Source organism: Tiliqua scincoides, chromosome 1, assembly GCF_035046505.1.
Source record: "Tiliqua scincoides isolate rTilSci1 chromosome 1, rTilSci1.hap2, whole genome shotgun sequence".
NCBI lineage: Eukaryota > Metazoa > Chordata > Lepidosauria > Squamata > Scincidae > Tiliqua > Tiliqua scincoides.
Window position 1 is genome coordinate 182,700,045 of NC_089821.1, and position 23,335 is coordinate 182,723,379.

At 42.1% G+C, this 23,335-nt stretch overlaps 2 protein-coding genes across 2 annotated transcripts in view; one reads left to right on the top strand and one right to left on the bottom strand.

Annotated features, from left to right (window-relative positions):
- Positions 1 to 286: 286 nt before the first annotated feature.
- Positions 287 to 6,126, top strand: MRAP2 (melanocortin 2 receptor accessory protein 2). Its single transcript, XM_066609875.1, has 3 exons — positions 287 to 413; positions 3,444 to 3,543; positions 5,275 to 6,126. The coding sequence occupies exons 1-3, from the start codon at positions 287 to 289 to the stop codon at positions 5,666 to 5,668; spliced, it is 621 nt and encodes a 206-aa protein (XP_066465972.1). The 3' UTR covers positions 5,669 to 6,126.
- A 1,346-nt stretch (positions 6,127 to 7,472) lies between these two features.
- The window catches only part of CEP162 (centrosomal protein 162), a 59,266-nt gene continuing 43,403 nt past the window's right edge, over positions 7,473 to 23,335 (bottom strand). The window contains exons 22-29 of the mRNA XM_066612487.1: positions 22,622 to 22,785; positions 21,731 to 21,835; positions 19,711 to 19,941; positions 16,843 to 17,513; positions 15,744 to 15,885; positions 12,430 to 12,528; positions 12,048 to 12,182; positions 7,473 to 8,712 (exon numbers count right to left, since the gene is read on the bottom strand). Coding sequence (XP_066468584.1) covers positions 8,503 to 8,712; positions 12,048 to 12,182; positions 12,430 to 12,528; positions 15,744 to 15,885; positions 16,843 to 17,513; positions 19,711 to 19,941; positions 21,731 to 21,835; positions 22,622 to 22,785 — 1,757 coding nt within the window. The 3' untranslated portion in view covers positions 7,473 to 8,502. The remainder of the gene's footprint in view (positions 8,713 to 12,047; positions 12,183 to 12,429; positions 12,529 to 15,743; positions 15,886 to 16,842; positions 17,514 to 19,710; positions 19,942 to 21,730; positions 21,836 to 22,621; positions 22,786 to 23,335) is intronic.

Here is a 23,335-nt window from a genome sequence, read left to right on the forward strand (position 1 = left end):
GCAGTGACGTAAGGGCAATGCAACTCTGGGGTAAGGCGACAAACATTCCCTTACTTTGAGGAGGCCTCCGTGAGTGCCACCCAACTGCACGATGCAGCACATGTCCCATTGGCACCGTTATGCCAGTGCTTTCCAGCACTGACATAGGGGCTTAGGATTGCACCCTGTATGGGTTAAAATGAGATAGAAATACCCTGTATATGTAAACAAATAGCAAAATGATTTGGCTTTTTTCTTCCAGCTAATGCCCCTTGTCTTCATGTTTCTATACCTATATAGGTTGAAGATGGCTGGACCTAGATTTATTTCCAATAGAACATCTCAACATGCTTTATCTCATTCTGATTACACTTGGGAATACGAATATTATGAATTTGAGCCAGTTTCATTTGAAGGCCTCAAGGCTCACAAGTGTAAGTCTTATTGGGAGTTCTCTGTTTTAGTTACGTGAAATGTCAAAACTTACTTTATTTTAACTATACTTGCAAGAAACTTCCCTTAGGGAATTGCTCCTTTCTCTTGCCTGTTCATGCACATACATGTGTGCTTTATTAGTTTTTATTGCATCATTTTCCAAAATGTAGCTTTAGTTATTTATATGTACAATTTGAGATAATAAATTCTGTCCTGGTTCAAATGTGGCCAGATTTAAGGTGGAAGTAATGCAATAGTGGTGCTACTAGATTCTGGTTCCCAGCTGGGGGGGAAAGCTGTGGGGAAAGTGATTGGGGAGGATGAGTTGTGGGAAGAAAGCAGTGGTCAGAGAAAGCATTCAGCCTCCCCCCCCCCCCCCAGCACACTGCTTCTTCCCTTCAAATGCCTCTCCACCTCACATTAGGTGGCAAACCGGGAGTATGTTTTGTCACACAATGTCTACTACTGGCTGATGAGTTCTTCCTAAGCACTGTGATGCTGGTACTTTCATTGACAAATGGGATAGAGGAAAGGGAATATTATATGCTCCTATGCAGTGAAGGGAGGGAACAGATACATTGGTCTGTTAGATAACATTTGACCAAGCTGGTTGGCTAATTTTCCCCCAGCTTTAGTAATCACTTGAGGCAGAATATAAACAATAGAAATGACACTCTTTGCTTTGTGAGTATGAGACAGTAATGATTCTCAGAGAGGGAGAAAACAGGCAGTCTATTCCCTGGGTAATTTTATATAGATATTCAGTGAACTATTTTATGGGTGAAAGCCCATCAAGATTGAGAACGTGCGGATCATTGCCTCCATTGCCACAGCAACAAAGATGCTTGTTCTGGCCCACCCCTGGGTGAGGAAGACAGGAATGGCATCTGTGCAAGATATCAATATGGCTTTCAAGCCCTGTGATGAGGCCAGTGTTGAGGAAAGCTGGCAGGAGGCTAAGGGCATCAGGAAGCTTTCTGGACCAAGGAAGGCTGGGTAGTCTAGAGATGCTACTCGCTTGGGAGGAAGAGGAATTGGGTGATTCCCTCCCAGGAAAAAAAGGAACTCTGAGGCCCAACTGCTGGGACACAGGTTGACTGTTCCTTTTTCCTTGCCTTTGGAGGGGGTTGAAGACTGGAGATGGATGAAAGATCCTGGCCCAGCTGGAGCACCTGGGCCCTCTGAAAATACGAGTAATATAGCAGGAGCCCACACAGTTGGTTAGTTTGGTCACCAGCCAAAATGTGTGGTCATCAGGATCCACTCCTTTTTAAAAGAATGGGATCTTGTTCCCAGTCTTACACAGCATTTCAGAGGCACAACGCAAGGTCAGGGATAATCCTGATTTCCACCCACCTTGGCTCAAATCTTGCAGCAGGAGAGGGGGGTGGGAAAAGTTCCTGAAACTGCACTTACTTCTGTAGCACAAAAACAAGCCCCAGCCCTTTTCTGCACTTGGAGCTGAATAGGGTGGGCGGGCAGAGAAAAACGGCCTTTCAGGCTCCTCCACAGCACAGCCAAGAGGCTGAGGCTGATTCTCCCCCAATCAGTTCTAAGGCTGGAAGGAATGCTGGGACTTCTAATGCTTGCCAGAAGGTGACAAAACTTGGCATGGCATGAATGGCAAATGGAATAGCTGATACCTGGTGAAGGTCCCTGGCAGGGAGGCTGGAGTGGAATCACTTTTACTGCGCTCAATCAAATTGTATCTAATTTTTTAGATACACCAAGAAACCTTTCCGCTTCTTTCTCTGGAGCATTTCTGCCCTTAGAAAAAGATAGCTTTAAAAACAAAGAAGGGGACAAATGACCACATAAATGGCTGAACATTAATGTGACACATCCTCAAAAAAAGAAAAAAAAAGTAGTTTACGTGAAGTTTGTGAGGCGGACAATAGTGTCTTCAGGGCCAATAACTCACTGGCCTGCATGCCTGCCATTTCAGTTGGGAGATGAAACTCACCGTGTGCCTGAAGGATGTGCTGTGTGCCTTGTTTTTATATTACACCTGTCTGCACTGGGTGAATGGGCAGACCAATGGCCACTGTTTGAATTTTCAGGGATTGGAGCTGCTCTTCTGACTAGCAGCCAGAATTCTTGCAGGGATGCTTTGGATGAAATGTTCAACTTTCAAAAGGGAATTTAGTTGCTGAAGGAGTGTATAAAACCTCATCTGGGATTGGCACATAATGAAACTGCAATCAGCCTTAATGAGAGGCCACTTAACTGTGCCCTGCTGTAATCATTCTTTTTACTGTCTGAAAATTATAGAGCCAGGAGAAGATTTAATATCTTATTTCTGTGCATTATTTGAGTTTGCTTTACACACTGCTTTTAATTTTATCCATAGGCACACTGGAATAGGAACACCACTCATTGTAGAGAACAGAGAGGTTGTTTTCATGGGTTAGGAGCAGGCATAGCTTGCAGTGCTTACTCGCAGGGCTTCTTTCCTCTATTCATTTGGACTGAAAGTTGACATATATTTGATGCTGTTATTAAAAACCTGAAACCCTGGTTCTGGGTCAGAGGTCTCTATATGCAGCAGCAGACAGTACACACACATTTTTTCCTGCCAAACAAATAACTGGGAAAGTCTAACATGGCCAGTAATGTTTGGAATTACTACACATGTGCCTCTAGTTGCTCAGTGCAGAGTGTTCTTCCCGACTTTCAGCAACTTCTGCTTATGAGGGCCCTAAATCCAGAAGGCTTCAATCTGGTGCACACTTACTGGAGAATAATTCCCATTGACTTCTGAGTAACCATGCATAAGATCGCACTGTCCAGAAGATCCTTGCTGGGTGGGCTGGCTACTATTCATGCAGGTCCAGCAATTAGGGATTGACAGAACTGAGCCATAGAGATGAAAATCACACCAAAATTTCCACTACATTGCATATTGGGATGCAGCCAGTTGGTTTTGGCCAATGCTCAAAATATTGTCATCCTTTAAAATACAGCATTACTCTCCTTTTTACTCCATGTCAACAGTTTATCCTCCCTATTTCTTTTCCCTTCTTTTCCAGATTCCATTGTGATTGGTTTTTGGGTTGGCCTTGCAGTCTTTGTAATTTTTATGTTCTTTGTACTGACCTTGTTGACAAAGACAGGAGCACCACATCAAGAGTAAGTACTTCTGCCATATTGCAGGAGGCCTCTATGCAATGAACCATCAATACTTTGGTAGCAATTCATTTGTTCTCAAAGGCGATATTGTGGGACTAAGTCCAGGACGGTGCCTGCATGGCTAACGAGCCAAGTTAGAGAGGCCGTAAAGGGCAAGAAAGCTTCCTTCCAGAAATGGAAGTCTTGCCCTAATGAGGAGAATAAAAAGGAACATAAACTGTGGCAAAAGAAATGTAAGACGGTGATACGGGAGGCCAAGAGAGACTATGAGGGACGCATGGCCAGCAACATTAAGGGGCATAATAAAAGCTTCTTCAAATATGTTAGAAGCAGGAAACCTGCCAGAGAAGCGGTTGGCCCTCTGGATGGTGAGGGAGGGAAAGGGGAGATAAAAGGAGACTTAGAGATGGCAGAGAAATTAAATAAGTTCTTTGCATCTGTCTTCACCGCTGCCCAGATGGCCCCTCCTGATTGAGGAATTAAGTCAGATAGAGGTTAAAAGAGATGTTTCAGACCTAATTGACAAATTAAAGATCAGTAAGTCACCAGGCCCTGATGGCATCCACCCAGGAGTTATTAAGGAATTGAAGAATGGTTGCTGATCTCTTGACTAAAATATGCAACTTGTCCCTTAAAACAGCCATGGTGCCAGAAGACTGGAGGATAGCAAATGTCACACCAATCTTTGAAAAGGGAAGGAGGGTGGATCCGGGTAATTATAGGCCAATCATCCTAATGTCTGTTCCAAGTAAGATGGTGGAATGCCTTATCAAAGATAAAATCTTAAAACACAAAGACGAACAAGCCTTGCTGGCGGAGAATCAGCATGGCTTCTGTAAGGGTAAGTCTTGCCTCACGAGTCTTTTAGAATTCTTTGAAAAGGTCAACAGACATGTGGGAGAACCCGTGGACTTTATATATCTGGACTTTCAGAAGGCATTTGACACAGATTATTTGACACATGGTACACATGACACAGACATTTGACACATGGTACTATTGATTGTGAAACACAAGCCAAAGTCCTCTTGGACAGGTGGAACTGTTTATTGTATTTTGTTATGTGGTTCTTTGGATTGCGAGTTATCTATAGACTAAATAGGCAATAGAAAAAAGGTATATTGGAATTTACTGATAAATCACTGAATGATATTCAGATTAGCAGGGGTTTCTAACCCCATTTCTTTAACAATAAGGCTGCCCCATGTTTTAAATTCTAAGCCCCTAACTGTAGTAACTAAAATGTAGATTTGAACTTATATATACTCGTATGTTCACAGTACGACTTGCAGGATGCAGTAGGAGACTGGTTTCACTGAATCACCATTTTGCACTGTTCCTGGTTGGTGAACCTCAGTATTCCAGTAAAACACACAAAAGCAGACCCTGTAAGCCAGAAGTCCGCCCACACCTGCTTGACAGAACAGGAACTATATTGATAAAGATACGGAAACCAGTCTTTCAGGATGCTGATGATGGACAGAGTGTTGGTGCATCCAAACAAGGCAGATGTTTGTGACTGCTCCCCACCCCCAAGCACTGAAATTGCAGATCTACAATAATTCAGACTCAAACATGGGCAGGCATGTCTTAGGCAAGCTAACATTCTGGATGTGTCCATAATGGTGAGGATAAGTGAAACTGCAGTGTTGCCATCTTGTTTCTCACACTATTCCTGAACCCTATTGTGCCTAATTTGTTACCCATAGTGCTTCTTTCTTTGCCTTCTAGAAATACAGATCCTTCTGATAAAAGATTCTGCACAAACAACTTTGTGGCTGACTTTGGAAGGCCACTGGATTCTGACAGGACCTTTTCTCAACAAGCAGCTGAAGAATCCAGGTTGCTGTTCCACTGCTACATCCATGAATTTGAGAATATCAACAGGGCAAAACAGTGCCACAGAGCACCAGTTCTGGAAAGTAATATCCACTTCCAGGAAATAGTTCAGAACCGTGTGAGACTGGAGGAGGAGCAGACTTGCCACACAAAATTCAACATCCCGAACTTTGTGCACACTGACCAGAACTCTTCCCTTGGTGAAGATGACCTCCTGATTTCAGAGCCACCTATTATTTTAGAGAATAAACCAGTTAGCCAAACCTCCCACCAGATTCTTGACTGAAAACACTTGAGTAAACTATTTCTGACATTTAGCAGGGATTCATCCTGTAGTAGCATTTCACCCTTTAATATAGACCCAAAACAGCTGTTCAGGTCCCATCCTGTCTTTCATCTATGGATAGAGAACTACAGGTGATTCATGATATGACTTCTTTGGCACATAAGATTTTTTTTTTCAGTGTTTAAGACCCAAAAGCTTCTATACCACGGTCATCTTGCTTTTATTTTTACTGTTAAATAGGAAGGTGATTAGAAAACATGTTGGAATGAGGTAGATATCATGTGAAGTTGTGTATAAGTGAAAGTCTCCTGCCAAACAAGAGAGTGTTTGACATACATAAATCTGTTAAGCCAGTTAAGTGTTCTTGTGGTATAGTGCCAAATGGTAATATCTCCATTTCAGAGTTTTACGGTAATGCTCCATATTTAAAATACTTATGTACCATTTTTCAACAAGAAAAGCTCACAATGTGGCTTGCATTGTAAAATAAATAGTACATGAATTCACAGCTATATACCCGTGTATACCCAACCATTCCTGGTATGTAAGGGCTCTGTATGTGACAGTGAAAGTTAAGAGTGAATGAGTGTGCAAGCTCATATGTGCTTACTGCAGCAGGAACTGGACATCTGCTGTGGTTCTCCCTCAGTATATATCCATGATAAAAAGAGACTAATAAGGCTCTCACATGTTAAAGGAGACACTGTGAATACACATTGTACTCATAAATGTACCCACCATTCACTTCAACGTCTAATAGTCTAGGTTAATTTCTTCAACAGCAGCCAGGCAGATCTCTAGTAACTTACAAGCAGAGCAAGAAGAGAATGAAGAAGCCGTGTTCCCCACATTCCTATTTGGCTCTAGCACCAAGTAAGCAGTGATTTTTTTTACACACGCACACCTATTGGTTGCCAGAAATAAGGAAAAACAGCTCTAACTTTGAACCAGGATTACTTGGAATAAGATCTTGTAGAAATCTAGATAACCAGTCTCTCTGCTACCAAACAACTGCAAGGAGGTGCTCCCATTCAGTGAGAACAAGGAATAGAAGGCCCATTTATCTTCTGTCTCCTAGACTGCAATTCTATGCATGCATTCCTGCAAGCAAGTCCCATGGAGCACAGTTGGATTTACTTCTCAGCACACCTATGTAGGTTTACTGCTAGAGGCATAACAAAGGAATGGAGAGTTATGAGAGAGGTATTGTGATTAGTCTACAACAAAAGGTTGCCTCATGAAATGCTTAACACTAGTCCTATAAAGGGTTTTTTAAAACAAATTGATGAGCAGAAGGAATAGATTGTGACAAACAAATTTCACACAGTAATTTCACAAGGAGAAATGATACCAAGAAACCTGGAGAATGGACAATTTTGGTAAAAAGTGACTAAAGAAGACAATGAACAAATGTTGCAGAGGGGAAAATATAGGGGACGATGAAGTAAGACTGAAAAAAGAGTTGAAGAAGGGAGAAGCTGGTTTTGAAGCTAAACAAGGCTAAAATGGCAGGATATGACCAAACTAGTTACCAAGGCCAACAAATCTGGTATCAGAATAAGGAAAGCTGTGGGGGGGGGGGGCGGAATAAATAAAAGGAGACAGCCCTAATCAAAGAAAGAAAGAATCAAGTGCAGATCAAATTCTTAACCAACAATTCAAAAGGGATTATCTGGTTATTTTACAAAAACCATCCACGAAATCTAGAAGGGATAGTGTGAGCTTGAAAAGTCAGAGACAGTATTATTATTATTATTATTAACAGTTTTTATATACTGCTTTTCAACTAAAAGTTCACAAAGCGGTTTACAGAGAAAAATCAAATAACTAAATGGCTCCCTGCCCCAAAAGGGCTCACAATCTAAATGTATGTCTCACAGATAAGCAAAATCTGGATTTTAACATGGTTGTGTACCACATAACTTAAAAGGAAAGATAACTTACTTGCCTAACAGCCCAATCCTATGCATATCTACTCAGAAGTAAGTCCCATTAGAGTCAATGGGGCTTACTCCAAGGAAAGTGTGGAGAGGAGTGAGCTGTTAGTCTCCACCCCTCCCGCCACCAGCGACTTTTGTTCCAAGTTGGTTTAGCACAGCATATTTCTATATAGCTTTGAATTCTGGCATTTCAACAGATAGGAATCTAGTATGACATAACTAGTATACAAGACTGAGTGCATTTGGTTTACTGGAAAAGCTTCACTCTTGAGATTTATAGCTGGGGTGGCTTTCCATACTGGGAAATATGGTTCTGGGAACCATACTGGGAAATATGGCTTTTCATACTGGGAAATATGGTTCATACTGGGAAGTTGGTTCAGGGAAATAAATGAAGACGGACCTAAGAAATTAAAGGCCCAATCCTATCCAACTTTCCAGCCCCAATGTAGCTACGCCAATGGGTTGTGCACTGCATTGGGGGAAGAGCAGTCACAGATGCCAACTCAAGTAAAGGAACATTTGTTCCTTAACTCAGAGCTGCACCAGCACTGGAAAGTTGGATAGACTTGTGTCCGAAGATAGGTGCCTGTGAGCATTATGTTCTGTCTATGAGCTGAACAGAGCTGGTTATCAATGCTTCTGGAAAATCTTGTACGAATAGACTTCTATCTGTGAAAGAAAACAGGTTCAACACTCTCTGGTTTAGTATTTAATATCTAAACAAACATTTATAAATAAAACAATTGAGATGTAAAGTTACTGTATAAGGAAACATTTGGGTGATTATTCAGTAAATTCTGGACCCAATGTTATGAAATAAGCAATTAAAGAATATATTCTGCTTAAATCTATTTTTATTACAACCCTGGTTCTCTTAAGAACTTGTGTGCTTTAGATCTTCCAGTAACTTTTCGGAATGTTCAAGCCCCCTACTGGAATAATAACACCTTGTTTCTGCAGCTGGCGTAGTACATCCAACATTGAATCTAGTTCTATGCGAAATTTCTCCAGCTCTTGATTCTTCAGCAGTGCAAGCTTCCTCCATTTCTCGGTTTCCTGAAATTGTTCCACTTCTGCTATTTGCTGTGTTTGCTGTATCACCTGTGCAGCAAAAGAGTATATTGGTTTCTAGGCACAAGTTTACTGAACTACAAAATACATTTTGAAAGCTGACAATTATCAGGACATTTAGGAAAAATATTTTTCCATGCTTGTCTTACAAATTTTTTTGGAGAAGAAACCCTCCACAGATAAACCCACACAAAATATGAATTTCGTGAAGGGCGCATATAGAGGGAGCTGGGGGAGTCCATTGGCATGGTCAACTGGCACAGGAAATGTGGAAACCTGTCTTTGCTGCAATGAATTAAGCAGCAGCAAGAAACAGCACTGGTTCCTATCACAGACTTTATCAAAATGTGCTAGATGAAGGTTTTGTCCCAGAAAAATAACTAATCCTAAAAATATCTCAAGTGTGAAGAAAGCTCAATAACACTTACGCATGTGCACATACAGGGATACAAACATTTATTAACAAACTTGCAGCAACTCACACTTCAAAATAGAATTTATTGTTGCATTCTAGTGATCAGGAGGCTGAACTACCGTAGATACTCGCCTATAGTATGTAAAATTTTTGCCAAGTAATCAAGCTTAAATTATCACTTCGCCTTTTCTCCGGGTCAATCAGAGGGCAGAGCCTTTCAGCTCTGAAAAGTTTCAGTTTCTTTCTCAAGCAGCAGGCAGGCACCGCTCATAGAAGAGATGCTGATATAATTTGTTTCTATAGTTACTTTCCTGGGAAATTCCAGCCAAAGGTAACCTTGTCAGGTCAGCAGGGGAGGATAGCCCTTTCCCAATAGCAGAGTGGCATGGGAGCGTAGGGAGACAGCAAAAGAAGCAGGTGATCCCAAACAGAGGCAAAGAAGCAGACACAGGCTTGTTGGTTGCAGAAGCTTGTATTGGTAAAAGGAGCAGGCAGAAGAGTAGTCAGTCATACGGTAGGTCACAGTCACGATAAGGCAGTCCAAATCAGTACACAAACCAGCAGCATGACACACAGAAACTCCACCACAACAACCCACACCTGGAGTCTGTGCTTGCCCCCATATATAACGGGGCCAGCCAATCAGAGTAGGGCGACCTCATAGCCACAAGACAGTCTTGTGACCCACTCTGACTGGCTGTCCAGTGGTGCATTACACCATTCCTCCATAACCTACGTGACTCAGCACTAATCTCTTCCCAAGTCACATGACTCCCACCTGCAACAGGTGCAGTTGATTGCATCAGCTGTGCTGCTTTGCCAATTGCTTCACACCAGCCCCAGATATCTGGGCCTCCTGCCACATCTGCCTGCTAATAATAATCTCAATCCTGGGATGCCAAAAACCTGACAAACCTTTTATTCTCCTTCCTTCTGCTGCAGCCTGGTTCTGCTTTGCAAATACTTGCAAAGCAGGTCTGTTTTTTTCAACACCAGGATGGGACCCTCCTTCCCAGGCTACAATTCAGTGCATCATTATTTAAGAATAACACCAGTGGAAAGCAGTGGGTCTGCTTCTGAGCAAAAAGGGTTGCAAATATCTCATCTCTCTGCTGTGAACTGAATTGCACACTCTCAGTTATGTGTTATGGGTTGTATGTTTTATGTAGAGCTTCTGACTTAACACACCAGACACCTTAAAGGTGGATTTGATTCATGGTTCTCCTGCAGTGGTTCCCAACCTTTTTCACTTGCATAGTCCTTGGCAGCCCATTTCCATAAACTGTACCCTTCATATTAGCAAAATGTTTGTAATAATACAAGCCCTCATCTCCTCTCAGACTTCATGTATTCATCACATATTTTCTCTTTTCATCTGTTTGAAGAACAGAAGACTCTGCCTTTGCACTGTTTTGCACCAGAAGTGTGCTGAGAAATTCTGGTTGATTGATCACTTTCCATATTATGTTTCAGCTTTTTTACTGTGCTGGTTTTCAATCACTGGTTCATACATGAATTGATGAGCAAAAACTAGCTTTTAGTGGGGCTTTCACAGCCAACTAGCTACCTCCCTTCCTGCCTTGCGAGGCATTCTGGGGCACAACCTGCCTTTTTTTTTGCCATTATTCCATTCTTTTTCAAGTACCCCTAAAGGTCCTGTTGAGTGTCCCTGGGAGTACATGAATACCAGGTTGGGAACCACTGTTTTACAGGTATGTTGTTTACAGTGCACTTACTCTGATAGTGTTTACAAAAAGGTGATGAAGACCAGAATTTTTTTTTTTTAAATGTATCTTATGATCTTTTACTATGTTTTTAATCAAATTAGAGACTATAGTTCTTAGGTAACAATTAGTGGTAGGTTATTTTTCAGGATCTGGCCTTGGGTAAAATCAGACAAAACTATAGTCAGACACCCTCCTAAGTTTAACCCCTGACTTATCCAAGGGTCATAGAAAATTCCATGATTGTAGGCTCAAAAACCTGCCCTTGACTTATCTGTGGGATCGACTTATAGATGGGGATCTGCGGTATTTCAAATAAGATATAAGAACAAGAAACATATTTCAAATAAGATATAAGAACAAGAGACATAACAAGAGACTTAAAAAAAACCAACAACCAGATAAAGGTCAGTACTGCAAAGCAAAAGGAAGAAGACACATAAAGGAAACATGTCACAGGATTTTAAAGCCCCTCAGTCCTTAATTTTGAATGTTTGTCGTAGCTCAGCCAAAACGTATCAAGGAGTAGATTTATCAACTCATTCTATGTAATACTTCTGTGCTGCATGGATTGTTTGCAATACCTGAACACTAATATTTAAATCACAAGAGTTGGAAGGACCAGAAGGCCATCCAGTCCAACCCTCTGCTAGAAGGCAGAACCACCTAGCCATTATTCCATTGCATATTTCTACTGAGAGAATTCAGATCTCCCTGTAATAAATACATTAGTGGCAGACTACAACTTGGGTGAAAGACCGCCTGGGAGAGGAATAAAGACGTTTTACATGTAGACATATATCACATTTCAAAATCAGCCATTTTTGTTCCGCAAGTTTAGTACTCATGAGCTATAATTCTGATGATGTAAAACTTTCTAGAATTCAATGTATGAATTGACTATACCTACATGTTAAGACTACTTTCACAACACACTCTTCTAGGTTGTGCAGAGGCCCTTCTCTTCACCTAGGCTCAGCCCAGAATGCATTGTGATTCAACCTGGAAGAGGCTGCAAGGAGCTCAGAAGACTGCCTAGACTCCTCAAAATGCAGTAGTTTTGCTGTGCAACAAGTAGGGAAAGCTATTTGGGGCTTTTTTCTTCACTTTCTAAACATCTTTAAGATGGGTCACTGGTATCTATGGGACCCACATATAATGGATCCATGAATACTCGGGCCCACTTATACTGGCTTTTTCAGAAAAGAATTCCCCATTTTATTTACCTGCTGAAGCTCTTGTTCTCTCTGTTCGTATCTGGCTTCTAGTTGTTTGATCTTCCTGTCTAGGCACACAAAGTTTTTCATCTCAGGACTCTGATTCTCTTTAGCCTCCCTGAGTTCTTCTAGCAGTTTTGCCATCTGAAATGTGAGATATTGGAGATTACCCAGTAGGTACTCTGTTTTGATATTGTCTTTTATACATGCACAAATCATATCAACAATGGCTGTTACTACATTCACTTATGTGTTGCTTTCATCTCACATTACTGGTGTCAATGTGATGCGAATAATAAAACACCACACACACCACATTAGATAAAATGTTATTGTTAACACTTCCAAAATTAAATTATTATGTTTTAAAATATGCTGAATTTTCATTTACCTCTTTTTGAAGTATTTCTTCTCGCATTTGTGAAACTGTAAGGGCTTCCTGATCTTTTTGCAATGCAGAAACTTGCTGCTGAAGATGTTTTATAAGGATCTGTAGAAGATTTAAGCCTTCTCAATTATACAAGTTATTCAACATTTCCAAGAGAAAGAATTACTCAAAGCTTACTATGGGCAGATGTGCTACGGTGTGTCACATTACGCACAAGTTCCATATGCCTAAGAATCTACTTTCTGAGGTGTTTCTGGAGAGAAAGACAGGTTTTCAGTCGAAGTCTTACTGAACACCATGGGATTACTTCTGAGAAAGGTAAATAACACCTTTTCAAACACCTCTAGTCATGAGCTGGTCCATTTTAACAGCTTAAACACTGTTAATGAAGATTGCATGAAAAACACTGACTTATAACTGCAGAATTGGGCTGTAAGAACACTTGACTGACTGAGGGACCAATCCTATCCAAATTTCCAGTGCTGGTGCATCTGCGCTGCATTGTGCAGTGGAGGGGCAGTCACAGAGGTCTCCTCAAGATAAGGCAACATTTATTCCCTTACGTTGGGGCTGCATTGGTGCTGGAGAGTTGGATAGGATTGCGCTCACAGAGTTGTCTCGGTAAAGTGCACTGGGCGGATTGCACCTTAAAAGCTCCAGTTAAAAGCATACCAGAATCTAACTGCTGCTATATAGGACCACCACAGTGATACGTTTAGATACTTCCTACCTTTAGCACTGGACAATTCAACAAAGCACCTCAACAACTACAGTCTAAGAGCAACCACTCAGTTTTAGGAATAACCTAGGCATGATGCAAGGATTGTGCTAATGATGGTGCTACTTTCTCAACTGTTTAGTTTCTGCATTAGATATTAGCAGTGCCATTTATTTCTTGTTACATTTGTATCTCATCCCTTCTCTAAGCAACTCAGTGCAGCATATTTAGCAGCATGACAACCTTCCGAGAAAGGGTGAAGAAACGGTCCTGCCCAAAGCTACTCAGCTTTGGTGGCTGAGGGAAGAACTATACATTCTACTTCAAACTCATGTCTTTATAGTTTGTCCACTGCTTTTTCTGTGACTGCACCAGAAAACAAAATCAAAACCAAACTACACACACACACACACACACACACACACACACACACACACACACACACACACACACACACACACAAACTTAGGGCAGGAAGAGGGGAAATTTTACCTCCCTTTAACCCCACAATTAAGGGTGATTCCCCACAATTCCCCTTTTAGCAGTTGCTTTTCCCCATTCTGGAACCTGGCAGGGGAAGTTATGGGGAAAGTGATGCATCAACCACTGCCAACTGTGCCTTCTCAACCCCAACCTGTATGGGAAAAGAGAACCCATACTATAAAGATATGAGGCTGAAGCAAACAGGTAGGGTTGAACTCCAAGTTTCTCACATCCAAGCCAACCCATGTAGCCATTTCATGCCAGCTTAGCCCAACCAAATATGGCCAACCAATGGCCATATCTGGCCATTATACCATCCTCCAACAAATCCTGCATGTCAGTTATGTAAGGCATTAAAGGACCGATTTCTGCTTTGTTTCCAGTATGCTGCCAGATAGCTATCGAAGATTTACATAATGAGGACAAAGAACTGCTATTTATCTTTATTCACACAATTTAGCATCATGTGTCTTCTCAACTGTTCCCTTCCTAAATAGAAGGCAAAAATATGAATACATGCATAATCATACATTTGTTCATTTTTCATTTTCAGTCGAAGGAGTAGGCTTTATGCACAGCAGGCTGAGGGAAAAGCGTAGCTCAAATGTTTTAGGCAGTGATCACTATGTGGGAAGATGGAAAGAGTCTATAGCAGTTAATATGATTGTGCTTTGATGAGAAGAGAATATGATAAAACTTTTACTTTGCAAGGTAGAAGAAGCTGAATAAAAAGAGAAGCTCTGCATTAAGAGATCAACCAGAGATGCAAAACAGGAAGACCTGTGGTACCCTGAAGAGAGAGCCTCTAAATAAGCACATACATGTTGAGCCTTCTTATCTGCAGATTTTCTATCTGGGATTTGGCTCCACATGGGTCCCCTGACCCGCACTGAACCACACATGGCTCAACCTGAAGCCTGCTCCAGTCACCTCTGGAGGCTAATCTGAGGGCTGGGGAGGATGTATGCAGCCTCCCCACCCCTCAAATTACTTCTAAGGTCTCCGGGATGCCTTCCGTAAAACTTCCAATAATAATAGTTGGTATTTATATACGGCCTTTCTTGTCAATGGATTGCTCCTTTGATTTTATTCAAGGTGGTTCATGCAGGCAGGCTTTCTCTAAACCCCCGAGGGACTTTTTACAATAACAAATAGTTCTATCTTTCAAGAATGATCAACCTTCCAGGTGGATCTTTTCTCAGTCCAGTGAATGTTCTGGCTGCAGTTGCCTCCCACACTGACAAACAGTGCCTTTCCCTCTCACAGAAAAAAGCTTCAGAGCCAGTTTCTTTGTCTCTCACCCCAAAGAGCTCAGTTCAGCTTGTCAGCCTTCTCGAGGTCTCACTGCTGATGGAAACTTCCTGTGATCTTGAACTGGCAACTTTCAAATATTATCTTCAGGCTTAATGGTAGCTCTACCCTCTAGACCAGACTTCCTGCCAGCCTGACCTCTGGGAGGCCTTAGAAGTCATTCTGAGGGTTGGGGAGACCACATGCTGACCAGATGGTCTCCTTTGGAGAATTAAAGATGCCTTGAACCTTAGATTTCATTATCCACGGTTTTCAGCATTGGCGGGGGTTGCAAGAATGGAGCCCCTGCAGATAACTAGGCATCACCTGTATTTGCTTTATAGTGCAAACCACAGTTCATTTAGCACTGTACTGTCTGCTCTGACTTATAATAGGCAGAGGGTCTCTCCCAGTCCAGCTATCCAACATCCACTTAACTGGAGATTCCAGGGACTGAACCTGGCAACATGCATCTGCAAAGCATGTGCTCTTCTGCTGAGTTATAGATCATCTCTACATCAAAGGTTACAATCCACAGAACTGGGTACTGTAATGAACTGTGTGCTGGATAATGATGTAACGGTATACATCTTAAAGGTAGTAGGGATACAATCCCCTACTCACTTCTTTTTACCAGCTTGAAAATAATTTATCTACCTATTGGCACAGAGTTGCAAAATGGTATTCGGAACACTTTAGGGGTCTCCAGAGAAGGGGGAAGAATTGATAAGAGTTGGCATGGAATAGAGGAAAGTAACTGTTGTAATGTTTACATAATGTTGTTACGTTGTCTGAAGCACTGAGACAGACACCTCGTCTATTTTACCTCCTGAGTTGAAATTTTGCTGTTTAATTCAGCGACTTTAGATGTGGAATGCTCCACTGCATGCTGACAAAGGATCTTCTCTAACTCTTTCTGATGTGATGCTTTGAGGGCTGATATGTATTCTTCTGAGTTTTCCTTCATCCTGTAGTTAAGAAGAAATACCTGTTTCAGTTCTGTGAAACTTCAGTGGACAGCATCTAGCACTTTTGGATAGCAGCATCCTGTTGGTGGAAGTGCCTTCTGTGAAGGGAACAAGAGCAGCATTCATGCAAGGAGTCCTTGTATGAGCGGAATCTTCTGTGACTGGAAGGAGCTTCCACTAGCAGTGTACTGCTGTGCAAAGGCTCTAGATGCCACCAAGAGAACATAATGCATCCATGTTTTCAAGAAAGCAAACAGAGGAAAACACCCATGTTTTCAAGAAAGCAAATGTTTGTTTCTTCAGATTTGTATGTATTTCATTTCAGAGAGAGCACTAAAACTGACCAAAAATTCCTATACTCGCGGCCCTGCCTACCAAAATACATAGGAGTTATCTGTACCAGGATACATTTATCCACTCGTGGAGAACAGTTGTTTTACTTACAGTCAGGGTTCTATGCACTCTATGCAAAGAGTCTGCTATTTTATGAAAGGGGAATCATTATTTTAAATCCACCTCCATGCAAATGCCTTAAAAAACACCACTTGCAGTCTGAAGTGAAACTGTTCAGTTTGCCATTTCGTGCTAACTAGGTGTAGACTGGTTCTCATCTAGGGCTTGGATATAAACCCAATTAAAATACACTGAGTTTACAACTTTTACAGTTATGGTTTCATATAGACTGTATCCCTAACCATGATCTGGGAGTCAAGATACTTCCCTATTCCAACAGGATTCAGAGGTCTGATGCAAGGAAGGGCTTCCCCACTCACATCAATTGCCAGTGAATCTGCTCCCAGCAGTGCTGTGAACCACAAAATTAAGGGAATGCTATATTTGCTTCAGAGAACATATGGAGTTTTAAAATATGTCTATAGTTTGCCACTTTACAGAATAGAATTAAAGCCAGGTAAAGGGATGGCAAAAAAATAAGTTGCTTAGCATTACACATATTACCTCCTGATGAGACTTTCCGAATTTGCCAGTGCTGCCTGAGATTTGATCCTTTGCTGGCTCAGTTCCAGGGTCAACTTTTCTAACTCATCTTTCAGCCTGGTATTTTCTTGCAGGACTTCAGAAATGTGAGAATCAGCAAAGGCGTTGGGCTGGTATATTTTCTCATCAAGTGTGCAAGGGAAGAACTCTTCATTTCTGGTGTTCCGTTGAATCGAGTTCAAAGCCCTCTTTTGTGAGAACCCCAAAGGCTTCTCTTTAGTGTCTGTTTTGCCAGCTGAATCCTTATCGGATAGCATAAACCTTCTCTCTTTCTGAAGCCTCTCGATTGTTTTTGTGAGGTCCTGTATCTCTCTGTCTTTGGCAGCCATTTCCTGATTTAATCTTACTAGCTTGGCTTTAGCATGAGCCTGCTCTACTTGGTATTCCAGTGACTGTAAGTTTGTGTCATCTGCAACAGTCTTCTGATGCTCTAGCTGTACTATCCGATTTCGAAGGGAATCTTTTTCGGCTTCAAGATTTTTTACTGTAACCTCGTGGGTCTCATTTATGCTACAAATCTCTTGTCTGAGTGCCGCAAGGTTGGCTGTCTGGTCTTGAAGCTTCTGTGGCTCACTCAGCAATTTATATGCCAAGAGCTGTTCAAGCTCACCTACCCTTTTCTCATACTGAAGCTGAAAAGACAAATATCAAAGGGACACTTAATAGGTAAAATTTATCACAATTTTCATCATGCCATATAAATATCCCAAATTTACTAGTTTACAGGTACACACATCACGTGATTTAAGAGGCCTTGTTTTAGAATACAGTTATATTTGTTAGTTCTATTTCTTTGATCTTTCCATATTTATCTGAATTTTCAGTAGGCTGAAGGTTTGAAGGATCAATGAATGTATTTCATATTTACAACTTTCCTGAATTCCATCATGGAAATATGGACATAAATGTAATAACTAAATAAATAAAATGCAAATGTGCATCTAGATGCACATCAGTAACACACAGTGAGATCCAAGGCTGGGAGGCACAATGCATGGAGCTCTGGGGTGATGTCATGCCTCAAGGCATTCTGGGGGCTATCCAGAAGCCCGAGCATCTGTGTAATAACAGCAAAGGCTGAGCTCTCACTGTCACAGCTCTAGTATCTCAGAGAGACTCAAATAGTCTTGGGACGTCTCTTGGATAGTGTGTGGCAACTCGCCCTTCCCTGTGATCATGCAGCCGCTCAGAAACTGGGTGGCACGTGCACAATCACAAGGGAGGTAATTGCACAGACACTCCACCCAGTTTCTGAGTGGTTGCAAGATCACAGGGGAAACTGAGCTGCCACTGCTGCAAGCTCTAGTCTCTTGGAGAGACAGACAGCCCAATCCTGAGCTGCCCATTGTGCTGGCACTGCTGCAGTACCAAAATGGCTGCTGTGGCATTCTGTGTGCAACAAAGCAGCTGGTGGCGGCTCCTCGGGAGACGGGGATGTTCATCCCCTTCCCCTGGGTAAGGCAAATTAGCCCCGCAGTGGGACTACTCAATTCTGCAGCAACCTTGGGCTGCTGTAGAATCAAAGCCTCCATGTTGGGCCTGTGGCCCGGCACAGTTGCTCTGGATGCAGTGGAGTGGCACTCCATCACTCCCGCCTCCTTCCTGCCCCACCTCCTCCCCTGGTACACCTCTTCCTCGTGCCTCCCCTGCTCCAGAACGCCTCCCCCCAGGCCCCCAACTACCTCTCTGCTGCCTGGTGCTTTGGGTGACCATGGAGTGGTGGAGCACCAGTGTTTCACCAGCGTTAGTGTCTCACAAACGTGTTTTACGGTACATTTGTGACAGTGTGTGCTGGCGGTAAACTGGCCAGATACTAGAGTTTGTGGTTGCAGCAGCTCAGCCTTCTCAACGGTTGTGCAACCACTGAGAAACTGGGTGGAGCACATGCACAATCACAGGGAGGCTGAGCTGACAGGACAGGAAGACTCTGCTTCCCCTGATCACATATCCCTAATGCACATCCATGTAAGCTCATCTAAGCCCACATGAATGGGAAGACTAAATCTTTTCATGTGACCAAGAATAGGAATCTCTATGAGAGCCACTGGATATTTTGAGTGACAATTTGATGTATCGGGGGACGGGACTTGTCTTACAGAAAGCTTTGAAATTCTGATGCTATAAAATTCAAATGGTGGCTTCTTCCTTGGCTGATTTCACCATATGATCAACCCACCATCTGGAAATACCTAGAAGTTCCCCAGTCCTATCCTTCCCCCCCAGCAGATGCAGTCACACTAAAAATACATGTGCTGTATCCAGTGGGAGTAGAGCAGAGTGAGAGACTGTGGAGAGAAAAAAAAGAGGACTAAAATTTAAATCCCCTTTCCTCTCCAGAAGTCTTCACCCTGCAATGGGTCTCCCTGGTAAGTCTGATGATGGAAAGGGAGATTGCTGTGTACACCATCGCTGCTAGAATCACCCCTCCCACTGCCTTCCCACACTTTTCACCTATTCCCTGCCTGGTTCGCCCCTCCCCACCCCAGTTCCACCCTGGTTACACCCTCCTGTCTCCCCCATTGCAGCCTCCGGCAGGCAGCCAGCAGTTAGATGAAATGCACAGGAAGGCTCTGGCCTCCCTGCTGGCACCCCACCAGCGCACTACTTGGCATGCTGCTGAAGCACACTTTACAGCTGCTTATTCATAGCTAGGGCTGGGATAGCTGCCCTGTTGCAATCCTATGCCCATTTTTCCTGGGAGTAAGCCTGCTGAACACAATAGGACTTCCTTCTGAGTAGACCTGCATAGGATTGTGCTGTTCACCTACCTGTCAAGGGGAAAAAAAAAGAATCAATCTCGCTCCCTGAAAGCACAGTAAAAACTGTCACCTTTATTTTTTGAAACTGCTGTTCCATAGCACGGAGACCTTTTTTAGCTTCATCATCTTTACCCTCAAGTTCCAATTCTAACTTTTTAACTCGTTTTTCAAGAAAATCAATGGTGTTTGTTTTTACTGATGCATCACCATCTCCTTCAGAAGCTGCTGTAGCAGCAGCATAGATCAAAGCTGGCAGAGAATTTGGGTGTCTTCTTTTCAGAATCCCTTCCATTTCTTTAACCTTTCAAAAAAGGAGGGTAACAAATTTAAGTTAATGGCAATCAGCTTTAACCTGACAACAAAAATTATTTTAATTAATTGTACTATGTCACTGACAGAAAATATTGGCCTGTGATTAAGACCAATTTTTTACCCCCTAAACAGCATTTTAAACAAAAGAGTATTGCTACTGCCAATAACTGACCAGGGTCCAAAGAATATCTTTAGATATGCATGCAAGTTGTTTTTTTTAACTTGCTTTTTACCAAGTCCCCATCCCTTGTAAGAAGCAGGTGACTCAAGCTGGAGTCACAAAAACACATGTTTTTTGCTGACTCGTGTACTCTTGAGTCAGACGTGTCAATGACTCTGGCACTGACTCAAGTCTGAGGCCACTGACTCGGAAATGAGCCCCCATGCATACAGACTCAAGTGTGTCTGGGCGGCTTATGCTTTTCATGGCTTGAAAGACCTCGTGGGGTATTCATTCAGACTGGGTGAGCAGCAGGGAAATTCCAGTCAGGAGGCAGGGAAGGGTTAATGTTTTGGTTTTGCATAGAGAAGGAGGGGGGAGGGAGGTGAGAGTGGGCTCTTTTGTCCATCTTTGAAGGAAACAATGATCACTGGACAAAGGTTTTTCCCTGGAGGAGTGCTTTTTCATGGCATTATTCTGGCGGGCTCATTAAGTGACCAGCCACAATGGAACTACTTCTGTCCTTGCTGTCATGCAGTCCATTCTATCCACTCCCGCCTTGTTTACAGATGGGATCGGGTCATCAGGGGAGTATTAAATGAGAACTCCAACAACCCCCCACATAAAGAGCTCCATTTCCTCCCCCACGGAGCTGTGCCTGACACATGTATTAAAAAAGTCTTTGGACTCAAGTCAAAAAGAATCAGTAAAGGGCTCTGAACGAGTCCCCATGGCCGCCTATTAGGACTCATGTACGAGTTGAGTCAAACAGAGTGGAGACTTGGGACTCAACTAGAGTCTAGTCACGATGGACTTGCACATCCCTGCTTTTCAACTGAACAGCAGTTCCAGAGCTTTAGCAACAATCTGCTTTTAGAAGTCCCCTCAGTTTCTAAACTAGTTTGGTAGGACAGGGAAAAGGATATGGTACTATTGATTATGAAACACAAGCCAAAGTCCTCTTGGACAGGTGGAACTGTTTATTGTATTTTGTTATGTGGTTCTTTGGATTGCGAGTTATCTATAGACTAAATAGGCAATAGAAAAAAGGTATATTGGAATTTACTGATAAATCACTGAATGATATTCAGATTAGCAGGGGTTTCTAACCCCTTTTCTTTAACAATAAGGCTGCCCCATGTTTTAAATTCTAAGTCCCTAACTGTAGTAACTAAAATGTAGATTTGAACTTATATATACTCATATACTACTTATATACTTATATATACTCATATACTACTTATATAGTCACAGTATGACTTGCAGGATGCAGTAGGAGACTGGTTTCACTGAATCACCATTTTGCACTGTTCCTGGTTGGTGAACCTCAGTATTCCAGTAAAACACACAAAAGCAGACCCTGTAAGCCAGAAGTCCGCCCACACCTGCTTGACAGAACAGGAACTATATTGATAAAGATACGGAAACCAGTCTTTCAGGATGCTGATGATTTGTCAGAAACTTTCCCCCCCCTTAAAACATTTATCCAACGGTTATTGCTGAAGATGCAGCTAAGTGTTTCAGAGCACTCACAGTGGTGCTGTTGTCATGGTGCTCACTGAACTTCACCACAAATTATAAAACATCAAGGAGAAAATTAAATGAACGTATGACATGCCTGTCGCTCGAGGTCTTGAATGCGTTTGGCATCTGCTGCTCTGTCTTTCAGCCGCTTCTTTTGTTGTGCCGACTGATTTCCAGCCTCACTTCTAAGCTTATCAACCTATTCAATATACACGGAAGTATAATGAAGATGGGAACAAGCATTCATTCATTTTATTTTTAGCATGATAATTACTTGCATGCCTTTATTTTACAATTAAAGACATTTCTGTACATGAATGGGGTGATCTAAACAGAAATTGGTACGCACAGCATGTCTGCAACAATTGTTTCTATTCTACTGGATTAACCAGTTATTTAAATAGCAAGGAGCAGTCAATACCCAATATGGGAAATGACAGTGTAGTTTACTTCCAATTTAGCTCATGCTGTTCTTCATGTCAGAATGTTGTAAACACATACTCCAGTGTGGTAAATGTTCAGCTGATTTAAAGCCTGGACACTGATTTTATAGAGAACATAGCACGAAGAAAGAGAAATGCTGCTGACAGACTCATTTTAGTTGTCTAGTGGTTTTTTGGTGGCTATCACTATATAGGAAAATCTAAAGATCTAAATGCCCACTGATTACTCATGCATCAGGAATCAATCCCACAGCAAGTCCCAAGAAATGTCACTTGGGGATTCAGCCTGATTGCCACCATCTGGCTCTGACTGCAGAGATAACTATAGAGAGACTGGCCATGAGCATCTAGTGAGAATCATGGCTAATGGTGGCTTTCAGCTTAATACTGGCAAGGATGTTACTCCAAGCTTTTTCATATCTCTATGTGGACAATTAGGACACCTATTCTTGCTGGCTGTCTACAGACTGTCTTTCTCTTCATCTGTCTTGGACTCTCCCCACCTGCCACTGCACTGAAGTGAAGCCTGAAATTGCAATTACCTCCAGTTTCAGTTTATCAATTTCTTCTTTTGCTCCTCTAAGTCGAGCTGCATCTTTATCTAAGAGTTCCTGATTTTCTGCATACCACTGAAGTCTTTTCTGTAAACGACCAAGTTCTTCTTTGTAGGATTCTTCCATAATCTTCATCTCATATGTTTTTTCATCTAGAAAGAAAGTGTGCTGTTTAAAAATGTGACAAAGCATATGTAACTCATACTTAGGTGAGTTGTGGGCACTGCTATTTTTTTTTAAAAAGCTTAAAAATGAAGGCAAACCAATTTGACACAGTTTAAGGATTTATACTAACTATTAATGAGTGCTGAATTTAAAGTTAACAATCAAGTTCAAAAACAAAACAAAAGCACTAGCAAAATTCTTTGTCTCCATTTGTGGAGAGAAACTCCTGTAAGTTTGATTATAACAGCCATTTGTGGGAATGGTTGTTAGTTCTGTTTGGTGTGGTACTCTTGCTTTTGCATTTCAAGCAAACGCATGTACATTTCAAATAGGAAGCTGTAGCTCCTACAGTTCAAGAATGACTGGCCTGTAGTCAATCATTTGGCAGACAATTCCAATGCACTGTGGAAGAATCTCTCCATTACCACCCTAGTTCCTTGATGTAGGCTGTCTCTCTTCTACCTTTTCTATCCTCTGCCCCATTTCATATTCTGGTGGTGGCCCCCACATACAGAGGTCTGCAAGGGCATCCTCCAC

Coding starts and splice junctions, on each gene's coding strand:
- MRAP2 (XM_066609875.1), top strand. CDS start 287: ATGGCTGGACCTAGATTTATTTCCAATAGAACATCTCAACATGCTTTA. Junction 414..3,443: donor AGGCCTCAAGGCTCACAAGT/GTAAGTCTTATT, acceptor CTTCTTTTCCAG/ATTCCATTGTGATTGGTTTT. Junction 3,544..5,274: donor ACAGGAGCACCACATCAAGA/GTAAGTACTTCT, acceptor TTTGCCTTCTAG/AAATACAGATCCTTCTGATA.